The 19,358-nt window shown below is 44.5% G+C and overlaps 2 protein-coding genes across 2 annotated transcripts in view; one reads left to right on the top strand and one right to left on the bottom strand.

Annotated features, from left to right (window-relative positions):
- POLR2B (polymerase (RNA) II (DNA directed) polypeptide B, 140kDa) overlaps positions 1-5,471 on the bottom strand; it is a 64,310-nt gene extending 58,839 nt beyond the window's left edge. Inside the window, exons 1-2 of the mRNA XM_011998454.1 lie at positions 5,254-5,471; positions 4,257-4,619 (exon numbers count right to left, since the gene is read on the bottom strand). Of these exons, the coding sequence (XP_011853844.1) occupies positions 4,257-4,275 (19 nt within the window). The 5' untranslated portion in view covers positions 4,276-4,619; positions 5,254-5,471. The remainder of the gene's footprint in view (positions 1-4,256; positions 4,620-5,253) is intronic.
- NOA1 (nitric oxide associated 1) lies at positions 4,435-19,142 on the top strand. The gene is made up of 7 exons (XM_011998456.1): positions 4,435-6,823; positions 8,489-8,653; positions 9,153-9,358; positions 13,989-14,120; positions 15,751-15,867; positions 17,969-18,089; positions 18,826-19,142. The coding sequence occupies exons 1-7, from the start codon at positions 5,686-5,688 to the stop codon at positions 19,026-19,028; spliced, it is 2,082 nt and encodes a 693-aa protein (XP_011853846.1). The 5' UTR covers positions 4,435-5,685; the 3' UTR covers positions 19,029-19,142.
- Positions 19,143-19,358: the final 216 nt, after the last annotated feature.

Below are 19,358 nucleotides of genomic sequence, written 5' to 3'. Positions count from 1 at the left end.
AGAAAAAACCAAATTGTGCAAAAGACCCCATAATGCAAGATAGGATGGCATATTCAAAGAATGACAGAAGGTCAATGTAGCGGAAGCGCAGAGTGTGAAGTTGGAAGTGGAATAAGAAGAGTTTGGCCTTTATCAAGAGATTTGAGTTTAGCAGGGTTGTGGCTAGGTCACATTTTCGTTTCTGAAAGATCCCTATGGCCAGTGTGGAGAATGGATTGGAAGTACACAAATCAGTTAGGAGTAATCTACGCAAGGGATGGCAGCAACATGAACTAGAATGACGGTGAAGGGGATAGAGAAGTGACCAGATTTGACGTATTTAGGAGACAGAACCAACAGGGCTTGGTGACTGATTAGATATAGAGGTGAAAGAAAGGAGTCAAAAATGATGGCCAGGTTTTTGATTTCAACAACAGAGGGTACAACAGTTGTACCTCAGTGTCCATTGGAGACTGGTTTCAGGACCTCCCACAGATACCAAAACACAGATGCTTAAGTCCCTGACATGAAATGGCACTGTTATATACCCTAGGCACATCCTCCTGTATCCTTTAAATTATCTCTAGATTACTTATAATACCTAATACAATGTAAATGCTATGTAAAGAGTTGTTTACTTGTAATGTTTATGGAATAATGACAAGAAAAAAAGTCTGTACATTTTTACAAGGACACAATTTTTTTCTAATATTCTCTTTTTTGTTGAGACAGGGCCTTACTGTTACCCAGGCTGAAGTGCAGTGGTGTGATCACAGCTCACTGTAGCCTCAAACTCTTAGGGCTCAAGCAATCCTCCCACCTCAGTATCCCAAGTAGCTGGGATCACAGGTACACGCCACCATGCCCAGCTAATTTTTAAATTTTTTTGTAGAGATGAGGTCTCCCTATGTTGCCCAGGCTGGTCTCAAACTCCTGGCCTCAAGCTTTTTAATATTTTCAATCCAAGATTAATTGAATATACAGATGTGAAACCTACAGATACAGAGGGCCAACAGTGCCTTTCACCGAAACAGAGAACACAGGAGGCAGTGACTTTGGGAGGGGAATAGCAAAAGAAAATAATTAGCTCAGTTTGGGCAGTGACAAGGTTAAGCAGCCTGGGAGATATCCTAGTTGGCCAGTGGCAGTTAGATACCAGGGCTTTTAAACTAGAAGTATACATTCAGAAGTCATCCACATACAAATGGTAACTGAACAATGGAAAATGGATGAGATCACCCAAAGAGAATGTGAACAGGAAAGAAAATGAGAACAAAAGTTAGATAAGAAGAATCAAGTGGAAGTGATGTGGCTAGAAAGCTGAGTGAGTTTCCAGGAGGATGTCATCAACAGTTTTGAAGACCACAGGGTTTAGATAAGATTTTTTAAATATCCATCTCATTTATCAATTGAGAAGTCACTGTCAATCTTAGAGCTATCTTAATGCAGTAGCATGAGTAGAAACATATTGTAATCAGTTGAAAAGGACATGAAAGATGAAAATTAGAAACAAGGACAGCTTATTATTTTTATGTTTGGCTGTGAATGAAAGGAGAAAGGTAAAATACTAGAAGAAAAAGGAAAAAAATGAAAAGTTTAACTTGTTTACACATGGATGACAGAAATCTGACATTTTCACATAGTGGCTGAAAACTGATGAGGACATTATCTAATAAACATTTCAGAGGACATAGGCAAGAATAAAATGTAGGTTCACTGCTAAAGCAACTATGATAAACTCTTTTTTCCACGGCATCATTATACATTGCAAAACCAGTACAAATCACCACTATGGTGGTCACTTGGCATCATCTAGCAAAATGTTAAAGGTGTGTATCATTTGACGTGACAATTTTATATGTAGAAATGCATCCCACAGACATATCTGGGCAAATTATATGTACAAGATTATTCATTTACAGCACTGAACCCAAAAATGACTAGAAATAAATCAAATATCCATCAAGAGACTACTTAAGTTATGGTACATCCACACAAACTAAGTAACTGGGGGAGTGGGCGAAGGGGCGGGGGCGATGCTTTCTGTGTACTGATACTAAAATCTAGATACATTAAGCAAAATCTAAAAGTGGAGAAAAGTGTGAATATTACTTTCTGTCTTTAAAAAAGGAGAAAATCCCATTTATATTTGCTCATATATGCATAAAGAAACTGTGCAGGCTGGGCGCAGTAGCTCACACCTGCAGTCCCAGCACTTCGGGAGGCTGAGGCAGGTGAATCACCTGAGGTCAGGAGCTTGAGATCAGCCTGGCCAGCATGGAGAAACCCTGTCTCTACTAAAAATACTAATATTAGCTGGGCATGTTGGTGCACGCCTGTAATCCCAGCTACTAGGGAGGCTGAGGCAGGAGAACTGCTTGAACCTGGGAGACGGAGGTTACAGTGAGCCAAGATTGCACCACTGCACTCAAGCCTGGGCAACAGAGCAAGACTGTCAAAAAAAAAAAAAAAAGAAACTGCGGAGTGATTAAAATCTATTGTAACAGTAGTTACCCACTGTGGAGAGTTCAAACTGGGCAGATGGTGGGTAAGAAGGAGACCTGACACTTTAATTTTTTTTTTTTTTGAGACAGGGTCTCACTTTGTTCTTGGCTCACAGCAGTGTCAACTTCCCAGGCTCAAGCGATCCTCCTGCCTCAGCTCCCCAAGTAGCTGGGACTATAGGTGAGCACCACCACACCCAGCTAATGTTTCTATTTCTTATAGAGAGGGGGTCTCCCCTGTTGCCCAGGCTGGTCTTGAACTGCTGAGCTCAAGCGATCCACCTACCTCAAGCTCCCAAAATGCAGGGATAACAGGCGTGAGACACTGTACCAGCCACCCCACTTTAACATTTTTAAACTTTCTGGCTTGTGAGCTGAGAATATATTACCTAGCCAAAAATTATGCTTTAAAAAATCTTTTTTTCGAATTTTTCTTCTACTGAGATAATAGTTAAAAAGAACAAGTACTATAATGATGCTAATAAATTTCTAGAACACAAGATATAAATGAGACAGAAGTTTAAACAGCTTTAAAAGTTTAAGTTTTTGGCTGGGCACAGTGGCTTACGCCTGTAATCCCAGCACTTTGGGAGGCTGAGGCAGGCAGATGGCTTGAGCTCAGGAGTTTGAGAACAGCCTGGGCAACATGGCCAGACCCTATCTCTCAAAAAAATTTTTTTAAAAAGTTTAAGCTTTTGCTTCAATTTTTTCCATTTCATTTATCAGAAGTAGCTGAGGGAATAAAGAGAGGAGATGTAAGGGGTGGCCAAGGAATTGAGAGCTAGAGGAAAATAAGATTTGCATTAGTAGATATGGAGAATGGAAAAGACAGCTACGAAAATACACTAGATTCAACTAAGAATTCTTTTTTTTTTTTTTTTTTTCAAGACAGTCTTACTCTGTCATTCAGGCTGTGGTGCAGAGGCGCAATCTCAGCTCACTGCAACCTCCGCCTCCTGGGCTCAAGCGATGTGGCCTCAGCCTCCCGAATAACTGGGATTACAGGCGCGCGCCATCACACTCGGCTAATTTTTGTATTTTTAGTAGATGCGGGATTTCCCCCATGTTGGTCAGGCTGGCCTCAAACGATCTGCACGTCTCGGCCTCCCAAAGTGCTGGTGGGAGCCATCGCGCTCGGCCACTACTAAGAATTCTATATGCGCAAAGAAACAGATATTATACATTGGTCCAGTGTAGCAGAATACATATCTGAGAACTGTGACATTGTGAGAACTGTGACACTGTGAGAAGAGGAAATTTAAACGCCATCCTTTAAGACAATTTCCTTTGACTTACAAACAGCATGAAGAAATGTCAGACTAAACCGAGTCCCTCCACCCTCCCCCCGATATTCTCTGTCCCGATATATTTCCAGGGCCTTCCACACTGCCTGACACAGGCTGACACTCAACACTTCAACTATTCAGTAAGTCGACTGTGGCTTTAAGGAAAAATTTTAAACGGTGCTCTTTGCTTCAAATTCAAAACCACGGAATTTATCTTACGGTTCTGCACGCTACTTCACTACAGGAAGCGAGGATCAGATCTAAGGGAACGAGAAAGTGCAGAGAGCAGCAGTGAACCTAACCGGGAATATTAACTCTGTGTTCCCTGCACCCTCCGCCTCTCCCTACCCCAGTTTCGTTCCCGGCCTGAAAGGTGCGGGAACAAGGCTAGAGACTCTGCGGCCGGCGCGAGGGAAGGCCCCAATCCTCAATCCAATCAGTTCCCCAAGCTTCCCTGCTGGACCGCCGTGGCATGTGTTTCACCTACCCTCATCCGCGTCGTACATATTGCCAAACGGTTCCCGAGCTCCTAACTCGAAATCAAAGACAAAAAGCGCGCAGAAGCCACCAGCGCCGGGAGCTAAAGACCAAGTAACTTCCGTCTCCGACGTTCCCAGAATACTGTGCGTCTCACACAAGAGGCCGCCCACAGGGACGCCAAAGTTAGGATCTGCGCCTGCGCAAATTGTAGGGCAAGCTTGGGCGTGAGTTGGGTTGCACACGCGCAAATTGTGGGCCGCCGCTGCCGGTGGCTGATTGAGAGGACAGCTCCCGCAATCTGCTGTCGCATCCGTCCCGTTAATGTTTTATTTCTGCTTGTTTTTCAATGTCGTTGCACAAATAACGACACCTGAAAACAAAGCCAAGTATACTTATTAATAAAAAGTGCTCGTTCTGTGAATCTGCGATATTGGGATGCTCAATTGATTTGCCTTTATAAAGACCAAAACACGAAGCAATTTTTATTTTTATTTATTTATTATTTTTTGAAATGGAGTCTCGTTCTGTTGCCCAGGCTGGAGTGCAGTGGAGCGATCTCGGCTCACTGCAACCTCCGTCTCCTGGGTTCAAGTGATTCTCCTGCCTCGGCCTCCCAAATAGCTGGGCCCGCCCGGCTAATTTTTGTATTTTTAGTAGAGACGGGGTTTCACCACGTTTGCCAGGCTGGTCTCGATCTCAGGTGATCCGCCCGCCTCGGCCTCCCAAGGTGCTGGGATTAGAGGCGAGCTGCCCGCTCGCCTACCGTTCCAGCCACGCGCCCGGCCGGAAGCTCCGTTTTGTTTTGTTTTGTTTTGTTTTTTTGAGACGGAGTTTCGCTCTGTCACCCAGGCTTGAGTGCAGTGGCGCGATCTCGGCTCACTGCAAGCTCCGCCTCCCGGGTTCACGCCGTTCTCCTGCCTCAGCCTCCTGAGTAGCTGGGACTACAGGCGCCCGCCACCACGCCCGGTTTATTTTTTGTATTTTTAGTAGAGACAGGGTTTCACCGTCTTAGCCAGGATGGTTTCGATCTCCTGACTTCATGATCCGCCCGCTTCGGCCTCCCAAAGTGCTGGGATCACAGGCGTGAGCCACCGCGCCCGGCCCGGAAGCTCCTTTTTAAATGTGATTTATTACGGGCGGCTTGGGCTAGCAGTGAGGAGTTAAGCCTGAAAGTGAAAAAACCCAAAACGCTCATCACTCTCTTCTGCCTATCTAGCTCAATCCTCCAGTGCGTCCAGTGCCTTTGCCATAGCTTTAAGTAGGTTCTCAGTCTCGGCGCTTAAATCGCGAGAACTCACGAGATTAGACGCAAAACTAACCAGGACAGCTCCCAAGTACCCACTCGCTTTCGTCTCGGGTCTAACACGCGCGTCGCCTCGGGCCCTAGTACGCGTGCGCGCTTGTGACTCCGCCCCTTTGCCTGGAGCTACTTCCTCATGCTGCCCGCTCGCCTGCAGTTCAGGGTGCTGAGCCTTTTCTTTCGTGGATTCGCTCCCACGGCAGCGCGCCATGGCCTCCGGGAGCCGCCCTTGGGGAGGAGGCGCGCTGCCGCCTCCTCCTTCCAGCACTCATCGAGTCTGGGACGCGAGCTTCCTTATGACCCCGTGGACACGGAGGGCTTTGGAGAAGGTGCTGACATGCAGGAGCGTTTTCTGTTCCCGGAGTACATCCCAGAGCCGGAGCCCACCCGCGAAGAGCAGCTGCAGGAGCTCCAGCAACAGCAGGAGGAGGAGGAGCGACAGAGGCAGCAGCGGCGGGAGGAGCGGCGACAGCAAAACCTACGGACCAGGCCCCGGGAGCACCCGGTCGTGGGGCACCCGGACGCGGCAGTGCCGCCCAGCGGCGTGAACTGCTCGGGCTGCGGGGCAGAGCTGCACTGCCAGGACCCCGGCGTGCCCGGCTACCTGCCCTGCGACAAGTTCCGCCGCATGGCGGAGGCAGACGGCGGGCTGGCGCGGACCGTGTGCCAGCGATGCTGGCTGCTGGTGCACCACCGGCGCGCTCTACGCCTGCAGGTGAGCCGCGAGCAGTACCTGGAGCTGGTGAGCGCCTCTTTGCGGCGGCCCGGGCCTTCCCTGGTGCTCTACATGGTGGACCTGCTCGACCTGCCCGACGCCCTGCTGCCCGACTTGCCTGCGCTGGTGGGCCCCAAGCAGCTGATCGTGCTGGGAAACAAAGTGGACCTCCTGCCCCAGGATGCTCCTGGCTACCGGCAGAGGCTGCGGGAGCGACTGTGGGACGACTGTGCCCAGGCCGGGCTCCTGCTGGCCCCTGGCCACCAAGGGCCACAGATCCCCGTCAAGAACGAGCCACAGGACGGGGAGAATTCGAATCCGCCGAACTGGTCCCGCACGGTGGTCAGAGACGTGCGACTGATCAGCGCCAAGACCGGCTATGGAGTGGAAGAGTTGATCTCTGCCCTTCAGCGCTCCTGGCGCTACCGTGGGGACGTCTACTTAGTGGGCGCCACCAATGCGGGCAAATCCACTCTCTTTAACACGCTCCTGGAGTCCGATTACTGCACCGCCAAGGGCTCCGAGGCCATCGACAGAGCCACCATCTCCCCTTGGCCAGGTGAGTTTTAGGAGGCTCTCCCTCTTCGTTTTCTGACAAGGTGGACGTCTGGTCCTAGCTGAGGCACCGACTACATCCTCCCTTAATGTCCACTACGGGCTGCCTGTACCCTTCCCTTTACAAATTCTCTCCCCACCTGGTCACACCTCTCTTCTGTGTCAGCTTACTGCTAGGAAAAATTCAGGATGTGTTGTAGTAATTTTCTAATTACAGTGTTTATGGAGCACTTCTCTGTTCCCAGTCACTAGGCACTGGAGATAGACCAGGGAACAAAACAAAGTTCCTGTTCTGGAGATCTGTTTTGTAACTTCTTTGTATATTGTTTCAGAAAGTGTGCGCCCTTTTTACTGTCTGAACCTAATGAAATTTGTGTTTTTTTGTTTGTTTTGTTTTTGAGACAGAGCCTCACTCTGTCGCCTAGGCTGGAGTTCAGTGGCCTGAGATCTCAGCTCACTGCAACCTCCTCCTCCCGAGTTCAAGAGATTCTCCTCCCTCAGCCACCTGAGTAACGGGGATTACAGGCACACGCCACTATGCCCAGCTAATTTTTGTAATTTTAGTAGAGACGGGGTTTCACCATGTTGGTTAGGCTGGTCTCGAACTCCTGACCTCGTGATCCGCCCGCCTCAGCATCCCACAGTGCTGGGATTACAGGCGTGAGCCGCCACACTCGGCCTAATTTTTGTATTTTTAGTAGAGGTGGGGTTTCACCATGTCGGTCAGGCTGGTCTCGAACTCCTGGCCTCACGTGATCTGCCCACCTTGGCCTCCCAAAGCGCCGAGATTACGGGTAAGTACCACCATGCCCAGCTAATTTTTGTATCTTTGGTAAAAACAGGGTTTCACCACGTTGGCCAGGCAGGTCTGCAACTCCTGACCTCAAGTGATCTACCCGCCTCATCCTCCCAAAGTGCTGGGATTACAGGTGTGAGCCACCACTCCCGGCTCATTAGTGCAATTTGATGTGTGGCTTTGTTGGGCTCAGTGGCTCACATCTGTAATTCTAGCTTTTTTTTTTTTTTTTTTTTTTTTTTGAGACAGAGTCTCACTCTGTCGCCCAGGTTGGAGTGCAGTGGTGTGATTTCACCTCACCGCAACCCTTGCCTCCCGGGTTCAAGCGATTCTCCTGCCTCAACCTCCCGAGTAGCTGGACTACAGGCACACACCACCACACCCAGCTAATTTTTTTGTATTTTTAGTAGAGAGGGGGGTTTCACCATGTTGGCCAGCCTGGTCTGGAACTCCTGACCTCAAGTGATCCACCCGCTTGGGACTCCCGAAGTGCTGGGATTACAGATGTGAGCCACCACGTCCAGCCAGGTTTAAATTTAAGTTTACAAAACTGACTGCCCTATTTGTTCCCTTGAAACCAGAGTTTCATTTAGTAAGCTGCTCTTCTCTGTCTTGCACTTTGAATTTTATACAAATATTACTTTTATACTGAATGGTAATGTGATGAAAATTGAAAGAAATCGGGCCTACAGATTTTGGATTCAAATTCTGGTTTCCCCTGTGAGCTAATCTCTTAACCTATTTCCTCATTTGTAAAGTGTCAGTAATTTTATATTTTATTACAGTAACCGACACAGTGTAGATCCTCAAAAATGTTCATTTTCTTCCCCCTTATTCCCTTTTCTAAAGATGTATTTATTCTGTGTATTTCAGGTACTACATTAAACCTTCTAAAGTTTCCCATTTGCAACCCAACTCCTTACAGAAGGTTTAAAAGACATCAAAGACTTAAAAAAGATTCAACTCAAGCTGAAGAAGATCTTAGTGAGCAAGAACAAAATCAGCTTAATGTCCTGAAAAAGCATGGTTATGTCGTAGGTAAGCATCCTCTATGGGAAAACCCTGGTTGGTATTATGCTAAAATTCTTTGTTAAGCAACGTGAAATACGGTTGTCCAAGGCTAGCCAGTTTTTGTGAGGAGAGACTGCCTTCCTCATTCTGCAACAAAGAGGCCTTTTAGCACTCAGGCTACTATTTGGAAACCCAGAGCGGTACAGGTAGTAAAAGTTTTTACTCCATGCAGCAGCTTTAGATTAGATTGTCTGTCTTTCCTTGGTATATCTTTTCAGGCTTTCTTTAAAACAGTTTGATTTCCACACACACTCACCCCTGCCACTCCATGTACACCGCCAGCCACACACTTGATTATTGCAAGAGTTTGACTCCCATTGCTTTTTGGAAGAAAAAAAAAGTATCATTGTTGTCTCACTTCCCTACACTGTAATCTTAGTAACTTGTTTGAGGGAAACATAAAAATTATGTCTGGAGTCAAAAGTATTAAAGGAGTGACTGATAACCTTACTATAACTTGTTCTAGGAAGGGTTGGAAGGACATTCTTGTATTCAGAAGAACGGAAGGATACAGTTCCCTTTGAGTTTGATGCTGATTCACTTGCCTTTGACATGGAAAATGAACCTGTTATGGGTACGCACAAATCCACCAAACAAGTAGAATTGACTGCACAAGATGTGAAAGATGCCCACTGGTTTTATGACACCCCTGGAATTACAAAAGAAAACTGTGTATGTATTTGGTTTCCTTTAGAAACATTTACTTTCTTTTTCTTTTTTAATGGGTTTATATTGCTTGCTGCTCATATATAGCCAATTTATCAAGACAGGGGAATTGCAATAGAGAAAGAGTGTAATGCATGCAGAGCCAGCTAAATGGGAAACTGGAGTTTTATTACTAGTCATATCAGCCTCTGAAACATTTACTTTAAATTGTACAAGTACCACTGTCTTAATTGGCAGAAAACAGGAAAAGAAGTATACTTCCATTTTAGACTCAGTTCTGATTCATTCATAAAAGCTGTTTAAGGGTGAATCTGTATGCCCTCAAGTTCTCTGTTCCATTTGATAGACTTCATTGCTGACAAGCAACTTATTTCTTATCATTGTGATTGTTACCTTAGTTAGGGAAACATTTACAGAACATTTACAGAAGCCTAGGTTTTGAGATTGGAAAAAAACATAAATATCACTGAAGTCCACCTCCCTAGTTCCTGCTTGAATTACCCCTATAACATATCCATCAGGGGGTCCTCCATCTTGAACTGAAAGGAGTGACTCACCATTAACTGAAACTGTGCCCCGTCACCTTCCAAGGTAACTCATTTGGGTCTTTGACCTTCTCTTTGTATTGAGTGTACTGAGCTGAACAGTCTCCCTGTAACATGCACCCATTGTTCCCTAAAGCCATATGGGACTAACGTAATACCTATTTCCCTTGCCAGACTTTGAAATATTTTAAAGTGTAACATCCCATCTCTTCTTCACCTATCCCTCCCTTTTCTTCTCTTTCATTAGTTCATCCAGCAAACATTGAGCATTTACTGTGCTGACAATCTGGATTATTTGTCTTCATTTCCTACAGCTGTGCTCCCTGAGAAACAGGCTATTCATTGACCCAGGCCTCTTCAGAATGTTTTCTATGTTTGTTCTTAAAGTTTGACACTGAGAACGCAGTGCTCTCAGGTGAGCATGATTTAGAATAGCATTAACTCCAGCTGGGCACAGTGGCTCACGCCTGTAATCCCAGCACTTTGGGAGGCACAGGCGGGCAGATCACAAGGTCAGGAGATCAAGACCATCCTGGCTAACAGGGCAAAACCCCGTCTCTACTAAAAATACAAAAATAGCCAGGCATGGTGTCAGGCACCTGTAATCCCATCTACTGGGGAGGCTGAGGCAGGAGAATGGCATGAACCCAGGAGGTGGAGCTTGCAGTGAGCTGAGATTGCGCCACTGCACTCCAGTCTGGGTGACATAGCGAGGCTCCGTCTCAAAAAAAAAGAATAACATTAACTCTACCTGTCTTGTTCCTATGCCTCTCTTTAATCCAACTGCTCATGGACAACTTTGGGCCTCATAGGTAACTTTGACTTTGTCTTGTTAAATTCAGCCTATATCTTACTCTGTTAAATATTCATTAAATCTCATTACTTTTTATATTTGCAGTTTGGATCTTCATTCAGATCATTGATTGACTCAAATGTGCATCCAGGATACAGCCTCACAAGAGATTCATTAATCACTTCCTTTGAATCTGGTTACTGACCAGTTTCTGATTATTCTAATTATCTCTGTGTCTCCCTACAAAACCACATTGGTTTCTTAGGTACTTTTCTTGGCCTTATCAGTAACACTTACAGTTACATTCTCAGAATTGTATTCTATTTGGTGTCCCCTGTCATTGAATCATATAGACCTTTTAACTTTTATTGCCCTCCTAGAATAATTGCTAATGCCATCTTTTCTTCCTTAGCAGTCCAAAAGTTCAGAACTGCTTTCTAATAATATTCTATCACTTTAGCTTAATGAACTAATTCTTCCTCCCCACAACTTTTTTTTTGAGACGGAGTCTGACTGTCTCCCCCAGGCTAGAGTGCAGTGGCGCAATGATCTTGGCTTACTGCAACTTCTGCCTCCTGGGTTCAAGCAATTCTCCTGCCTCAGCCTCCCAAGTAGCTGGTTTTAGAGGCATGTGCCACCACACCCGGCTACTTTTCGTATTTTTACTAGAGACGGTTTCACCAGGCTGGTCTTGAACCCCTCACCTCAGGTAATCCACCCACCTCGGCCTCCCAGAGTGCTAGGATTACAGATGTGAGCCACCACGCCCAGACTAATTCTTCCCTCTCAGATGCTGTTAGATCAGGCATAGCAGTTACTTAAGTCATATACCCTCTATGAAAGAGTTGTGTCAGAAAGGCAAGAATTTGCAAAATATTCTAGACAGCAGAATGAGAACCCCAAATTTTTAGATATAAATGTCTGTCAGCACTGGTAGTTTTCTTCTCTATTAGTTTACAGATACACTTATTTGCTGTCTTAAACCAGGGTTTCCCAAACTGAACCAAGTATCTCTGTTGTGAAATGGAAGTATTAAGACTCAGGCTGCGCATTGTGCCTTACGCCTGTAGTCCCAGCACTTTGGGAGGCGGAGGTGGGAGGATTGCTTGAGCCCAGGAGTTTGAGACCAGCCTGGGCAACATGCCAAAACTGTATCTCTACTAAAAATACAAAAAATTAGCTGGGCATGGTGGTGCATGCCTGTAATCCCAGCTACTCAGGAGGCTGAGGCACAAGAATCACTTGATACACTTATTGGGAGGCAGAGGTTGCAGTGAGCTGAGATCTTGCCACTGCAGCCCAGCCTGGGCAACAGAGGGAAACCCTGTCTCAACAACAAAAAAAAAAAAACAGAGAGACAAAGTTTTCCCTGTTGCCCAGGCTGGAATGCAGTGGCATGATCAAGTAACTACAAAGTCCTGGTCTCAACCAATCCTCCCACTTCAGCCTCTCAAGTAGCTAGGGCCACAAGTACACACCACCATGTCCAACTCATTGTTTAGTTTTTGTAGCCACAGGACCTTGCTATGTTGCCCAGTCTGGTCTAGGCTGGAGTGCAGTGGTGGAATCTTGGCCCACTGTAACTTCTGCCTTCCTGGCTTAAGCGATCCTCCACCTCAGCCTCTAGGGTAGCTAGAAACTACAGACACACACCACCCCGGCTAATTTTTGTATTTTTCATAGAGGTGGGGTTTTGCCATGTTACCCAGGCTGGTCTCAAATTCCTGAGCTCAGCTGGGCGTGATGGCGCATACCTCTAATCACAGCACTTCAGGAGACCAAGGCAGGTGGATCACTTGAGGTCAGGAGTTCGAGACCAGCCTGGCCAATGTGACAAAACCCCGTCTTTACTAAAAATACCAAAAAAAATTAGCCAAGCATGGTGGCGCATGTCTGTAATCTCAGCTACTTGAGAGACTGAGAAAGGAGAATTGCTTGAACCTGGGAGGCAGAGGTTGCAGTGAGCCAAGATCGTGCCACTGCACTCCAGCCTGGGTGACACAGTGAGACTCCATCTCAAAAAAAGAAAAAACTCCTGAGCTCAAGCGATCTGCCTGTTGCTGCCTCTGGAAGTCCTGGGATTACAGGCATGAGCCACCATCGACTGACCTGCAAATGGCTTTTAATGTGCCTTTTCAAACACAAATAATGAAGAAAACTATTTGTAGCTCCCTTATTATTTTCTTGTGATGTATCATTTCTATTTTTTATTTTCTTGTTATTCTTTTTTTTTTCTTTGAGACGGAGTCTTGCTCTGTCGCCCAGGCTAGAGGGCAATGGTGTGATCTCGGCTCACTACAACCTCCGCCTCCCGAATTCAAGCGATTCTCCTGCCTCAGCCTCCCGAGTAGCTGGGATTACAGGTGTGCACCACCATGCCCGGCTAATTTTGTATTTTTAGTAGAGATGCGCTTTCTCCATGTTGGTCAGGCTGGTCTCTTGAACTCCCGACCTCAGGTGGTCCGCCCGCCTCAGCCTCCCAAAGTGCTGGGATTACAGGCGTGAGCCACTGTGCCCAGCCTCTTGTTATTCTTAAAAAGGAAGTTTACAAGTTTTGTGTCCAATTTGTACCTTCTTTATTCTTTTTTAACCAGAATTTGATTCCTTAAATCTTTCCAGAATCTTGTACTTCTGTCTTTCCTTTTTCTATTTTTCTCTAGTCTCTCTAGGAACTTGTCATCCTTAGAAGGGATTTATGATAAATTATAGGGATAAATTATAAATCCCCTATGTTATAAACATAGGGGATTTATAACTTTTTCTCATTCTCTGCTGAATATTTGGGATAAATAAGGAAATTGAAGACCAGAATTTAGAAAGAGGTTCTTCAGCCAATTTACTTGCTCCTAGAATGGGGTGACCATTTTGCATTTAATGCATGCATACTTACCACTAGGACATGAGGTCACATATACCATTACTTTAAGCTGAAATTGCTACTCCCCACAAGCCTTGATAAGGAGAACATATATTTTCTATCTTGGTATTGAATCAACATGTTTTCAGGTTCACATTAATTTTGACATTTAGGGAATGCTGCTGACATAGGAAAGTCTCATACACCTATAAAGTTATTTTGCCATTACTGTAGATTAAGTTGTAAAACAAAGGTAGAGCCATCAGATTGAGATTAATTTAGACAGGAAGAATCTATATAAATTTGATGTGTAGCAAACTGACATAATTTAGTTTACTTTGAAGTCTGGCATATTTTTCTTCACTTTTTATTTTACAGGTAAATCATAATATATTTCCAATGAAAGTATTTTTCTAAAAAAATCTGCCATTTGCTTCACAGATTTTAAATCTTCTAACAGAAAAAGAAGTGAATGTTGTTTTGCCAACACAGTCCATTGTTCCAAGAACTTTTGTGCTTAAACCAGGAATGGTTCTGTTTTTGGGTGCTATAGGCCGCATAGATTTCCTGCAGGTAAGTAAAGTCTGTACCATTAAAAACTGATTTTAAAATATTGGGATTCACTTTAAGGAAGCAGATATATGAACAAAACTGACAAAATGTTGATAACTAAGCCATGATTGTATAGGGTTTAATTTGTTTTTATGTTTAAAAATTTCTGTAATAAAAACTTGGGGATGGCTGGGCATGGTGGCTCATGCCTGTAATTCCAGCACTGTGGGAGACTGAGGCAGACTGATCACTTGAGGCCAGGAGATCAAGACCAGCTTGGTCAATGTGGTGAAAACCCATCTCTACTAAAAATACAAAAATCAGCTGGGCGTGGTGGCGCACCTGTAATCCCAGCTACTAGAGAGGCTGAGGCAGGAAGATCACTTGAACCTGGGAGGCGGAGGCTGCAGTGAACTGAAATCGCACCACTGCACTCTAGCCTGGGTGATGCGGTGAGACTCCATCTCAAAAAAAAAAAAAAAAAAACTTGGAGAAAATAAATGCCCTACTCCCTCATCCCCCCCAAAAAGTGCTAGGTCTTAAAAACTATGTTTTCAATTGAGTACCCCACACAGCTTGGCATTTAAAACAAGATACTATCCCTATTCTGTGGGACAGAGTCAAATCTATGGGATAAACTCAAACCTTTAGGTACAGGGTTACAGGCATTAAATTAATTCCACACTTTGTTTCCCATGATATGTGTGTTTTTATGCATATCCTTTTTTGTTTGGTATTCATTTATTTAGCATCTAGAGATTTTGGAGTGTCTATGGAATTGTTCTCCCTTTGCTAAAGTGAAGAGAAAAAAGGAAAATGAAACATGGATATGTCCAACAACACAATACAACTTACAGGCCATCACTATAGCACATTTCTTGGGTTTTGTGTTTGCTCATACTTTGTTAGAAATTTTGCTTTACACACTTAGAATCCTTATATATTTCGTTTTGGGAGGTTGTTGGTTTTTTGTTTTTGGGGGAGTTGGTTGTTTTTTTTTGTTTGTTTGTTTTTGAAACTCTGTTGCCCAGACTGGAGTGCAGTGATAGTTATGGCTCACTGCAGCCTCAACCTCCTGGGCTCCAGTGATCCTCCCACCTCAGCCCCGCAAGTAGCCGGGACTACAGGCACACATCACCACACCCAGCTAATTTTTGTATTTTTTATAGAGATGGGGTTTTGCCATGTTGCCCAGGCTGGTCTCAAACTTGAGCTCAAGGGATTCACCCACCTCGGTCTTCCAAAGTGCTGGGATTACAGGCATGAGCCACTACACCAGGCTTGCACCCTTATATATTTCATTAGAGCACGTAAAATGTTAATATTTTAAACCTAACTTTACACAGAGACAATTGAAGCAGATAGTATTTCCTTTTAATTTTTAATAATAGACACGTTTTTTCAAAAATAGTATTGAGTCTGTCAAAGAAGTCATAGTTTCACATGAATTGCTGAAATGCACTGCTTCAGTATTGTGCCCCTGTTCTTAGTATAATTTGATTTACAGCTACTGCCATACCAATACTTATAAAGGGAGTCTGATTGGGTTTTTGGTTTTTGTTTTTTGGGTTTTTTTGATAGTTGATTGTACCTTGAATATGCAGGTTTTCCAAGTTTTTCACCAGGTCAAATGACTTCTTCCTTTCTTAAGGGAAATCAGTCAGCTTGGTTTACAGTCGTGGCTTCCAACACCCTCCCTGTGCATATCACCTCCTTGGACAGGGCAGACACTCTGTATCAGAAGCATGCAGGTCATACGTTACTCCAGGTAAGGCAACACGCCTTAATGATTGCATGGTTATGGTTAGTATACACTGGAATGGTCCAATAGCTCTGTTAGGAAGGCCTTTGTTGGACAGAACTGTTATACAATATCTTGAGCTAGCTTTCCCTCACCTCATTCTCTTTGACAATTCTGGCTATAAAGCACATTTGCGCTATATAGACTGATCCTAGAATAGCCACACAGCTGTTGTTTCTCTAGACTACACTGTCCAATTTGGTAGCCATTAGCCACATGTGGGTATCTAAATTTAAATATATTAGTGACAATTAAAATTTGCTCACGTTGGGCCAGGCGCGGTGGCTCACCCCTGTAATCCCAGCACTTTGGGAGGCCAAGACAGATGGATGACAAGGTCAGGAGTTCAAGACCAGCCTGGCCAAGATGGTGAAACCCCATCTCTACTAAAAATACAAAAATTAGCCAGGTGTGGTGGTGGGTGCGTATAATCCCAGCCACTCATGAGGCTGAGGCAGGAGAATCGCTTGAACCGGGGCGGCAGAGGTTGCAGTGAGCCAAGATCACGCCACTACACTCCAGCCTGGGTGACAGAGAGAGACTCCATCTCAAAAAAAATTTTTGCTCAAGTTAGCCAGGTATGGTGGCATGCACCTGTAGTCCATGTAGTCCCAGCTCCTCGAGAGGTTGAGGCAGGAGCACCACTTGAGCCCAGGAGTATGAGGCTGTGGTGAGCCATGATTATGCCACTGCACTGTAGCCTGGGTGACAGGGTGAAACCCTGTCTGTAAAAAAAAAAAAAAGAAAAGAAAATTTAAAATATGGCTGCTTAGTGTCACCAGCCACATTTTGAGTGCCCAATAGTGACATTGTTGCAAAAAGTTGTATAAACTGATAGCCTCATCACTAATACACACAAATACACACACACACATACACACACACACCATACTTTGGACAATGAAGCTACAGTTCCCTGAACTCATCATCCTTTTTCCAGTTTTTATCTGTACCTGTGCTGACCGAGAATATCTTTCCACCGAATAACTTTGACTCATTTCTCAAAATATTCCTCATAATTGCTTATTTGTTTTTGTTGTTGTTGTTTGTTTTATATATATATTGCTTCTTTGCTAATGTTTTCCTTGACTGAACGCATTCATTACTCCTTCCTTCACAACCATAGTACTTGTAGATGCCTCACATTACATTTCTGACCTTGTATTTGCTTACATATTATTTACCCCTTTGATCTCCTTGGGGGCAGAAACCATACTGCAAAATCTATCTTTGTGTCCTTAGTGCTAAACACAGGAGAGATTTGCTAATGAATAGATGAATAAATTATCAGTTACGGCCAGGCACAGTGGCCCACTCCTGTAATCCCAGCACTTTGGGAGGCCGAGGCGGGCAGATCACCTGAGGTCAGGAGTTCAAGACCAGCCTGGCTAACATGGTGAAACCCTGTTTCTACTAAAAATACAAAAAATTAGCCTGGCATGGTGGCGCACACCTGTAATCCCAGTTACTCGGGAGGCTGAGGCAAGAGAATCACTTGAGCCCTGGAGGCGGAGGTTGCAGTGAGCTGATATCGTGCCATTGCACTCCAACTTGGGCAGCAAGAGCAAAACTCCGTCTCAAAAAAAAAAAAAAAACTCAATTACTTCTCATCATGGAAACACCTGTAAACATAAAACTAAATCTTATCCATTATATATGGACTCTTATCTCATAAAGACCAGGCATTAATCTTGATGGCCATACTTGTAAGAACTGAGGTACTTCGAAGGACCGTGCCTTAATTGCCCAACATTAATCTATGTGAAGCCCTGTGGAAGATTCTAAAAACAGTGTCAGTGAAGCACAATTCTCCTGTCCAGAGGCTGTTGCCAGGTGCTTGCCCAATGTGTGGCCCAGGGCCCTGAGATTTGTAGGCTTCATCCCATCACAGAGTTCCCTTCCTTTTCATTTGACCCCAGAAGTGATTGTATGTTCTTTTCAACAGTTGAATATTTGAAAGGATTTTATTATTGATCCCTGTACAGAATTATCTTATCAGTGATTTACTTAATGTTAGAGTTCCAAGAAATTTAATTTGAACTTGTAAATATCTTTATTTCATTGGAAGGTTCCAATGGGTGGAAAAGAACGAATGGCAGGATTTCCTCCTCTTGTTGCTGAAGATATTATGTTAAAAGAAGGACGAGGGGGATCTGAAGCAGTGGCAGACATCAAGTTTTCCTCTGCAGGTAATTTTATGCCAAGCACTTTTTAAAAAGTGAATAAAAGGACGGGTGCAGTGGCTCACACGTGTAATCCCAGCACGTGGGAGGCCAAGGCAGGCGGATCACCTGAGGTCGGGAGTTTGAGACCAGCCTGACCAACATGGAGAAACTCAGTCTCCACTAAAAATACAAAATTAGCCGGGCGTGGTGGCGCATGCCTGTAATCCCAGCTACTCAGGAGACTGAGGCAGGAGAATCACTTGAACCTGGCAGGTGGAGGTTGCGTTGAGCCGAGATCACGCCATCGCACTCCAGCCTGGACAACAAGAGCCAAACTCCATCTCAAAAAAAAAAAACAAAAAGTGAATAAAGCAGCCTTACTGACAATTTTTTTAATAGAAAAGTGCCTTAACTGATGAGAGCTGATTATTTTAAGGTATACATACTAGTTTATTCATAAAATACAGCCTATTCTGAAAATAAGTTTGTACTTTTCATAAACACATTGTATGCTAAAAATAAGGTGTGCCTACCTGTTCCCCTGGCTTCTCAGGAGGCTGAGGCAGGAGGATCGATTGAGCCCAGGAACTTGAGTTCAGCCTGGGTAACATAGCAAGATAGTTTCTTTAAAAATAATAAAATAATAAGAGAGTGAAAGAGAGTGACAGCCTTCTCTGATATTCCATTTTCAGCTTTGGTTTGGTATTTTTAATAAGATGACTGCTAACAGCCTTTTGTGTTGTGTCACGTGCCTGCATAGGTTGGGTTTCAGTAACACCTAATGTTAAAGACAGACTGCATCTCCGAGGCTATACACCTGAAGGAACAGTTTTGACCGTCCGGCCCCCTCTCTTGCCATATATTGTTAACATCAAAGGAGAGCGCATCAAGAAAAGTGTGGCCTATAAAACCAAGAAACCTGTTTCCCTTGTATTCAACGTGCGGAGAAGAAAGGACAGATAGATGTATGAGACCGACCTTGTTCACTCCAGATATTAACTGTATTGAACACAAGAATATACACTGAAATTGTATTAAACATATTAAACATAAATAAAGCTTCCACTCTCACCCTTTTTTTTCTCATTTTTTTTTCTTTTTTGAGACTGAGTCTCGCTCTGTTTCCCAGGCTGGAGTGCAGTGGCACGATCTCAGCTCACTGCAACCTCTGCCTCCCAGGTTCAAGCAGTCCTCCTGCCTCAGCCCCCCTAATAGCTGGGATTACAGGCATGCACCACCATGCCCAGCTAAGTTTTGTATTTTTAGTAGAGATGGGGTTTCACCATGTTGGCC

Source organism: Mandrillus leucophaeus, unplaced genomic scaffold, assembly GCF_000951045.1.
Source record: "Mandrillus leucophaeus isolate KB7577 unplaced genomic scaffold, Mleu.le_1.0 Scaffold570, whole genome shotgun sequence".
Lineage (NCBI taxonomy): Eukaryota > Metazoa > Chordata > Mammalia > Primates > Cercopithecidae > Mandrillus > Mandrillus leucophaeus.
Note: the sequence above shows the minus strand (reverse complement) of the source record. Positions and strands in the feature narration are given on the sequence as shown.

Bases quoted from the DNA above. Each gene is read 5' to 3' on its own strand.
- NOA1 (XM_011998456.1), top strand. From the start codon at position 5,686: ATGCTGCCCGCTCGCCTGCAGTTCAGGGTGCTGAGCCTTTTCTTTCGT. The intron at 6,824-8,488 runs GTGAGTTTTAGG...TGTGTATTTCAG, and splicing joins CACCATCTCCCCTTGGCCAG to GTACTACATTAAACCTTCTA. The intron at 15,868-17,968 runs GTAAGGCAACAC...TTTCATTGGAAG, and splicing joins CAGGTCATACGTTACTCCAG to GTTCCAATGGGTGGAAAAGA.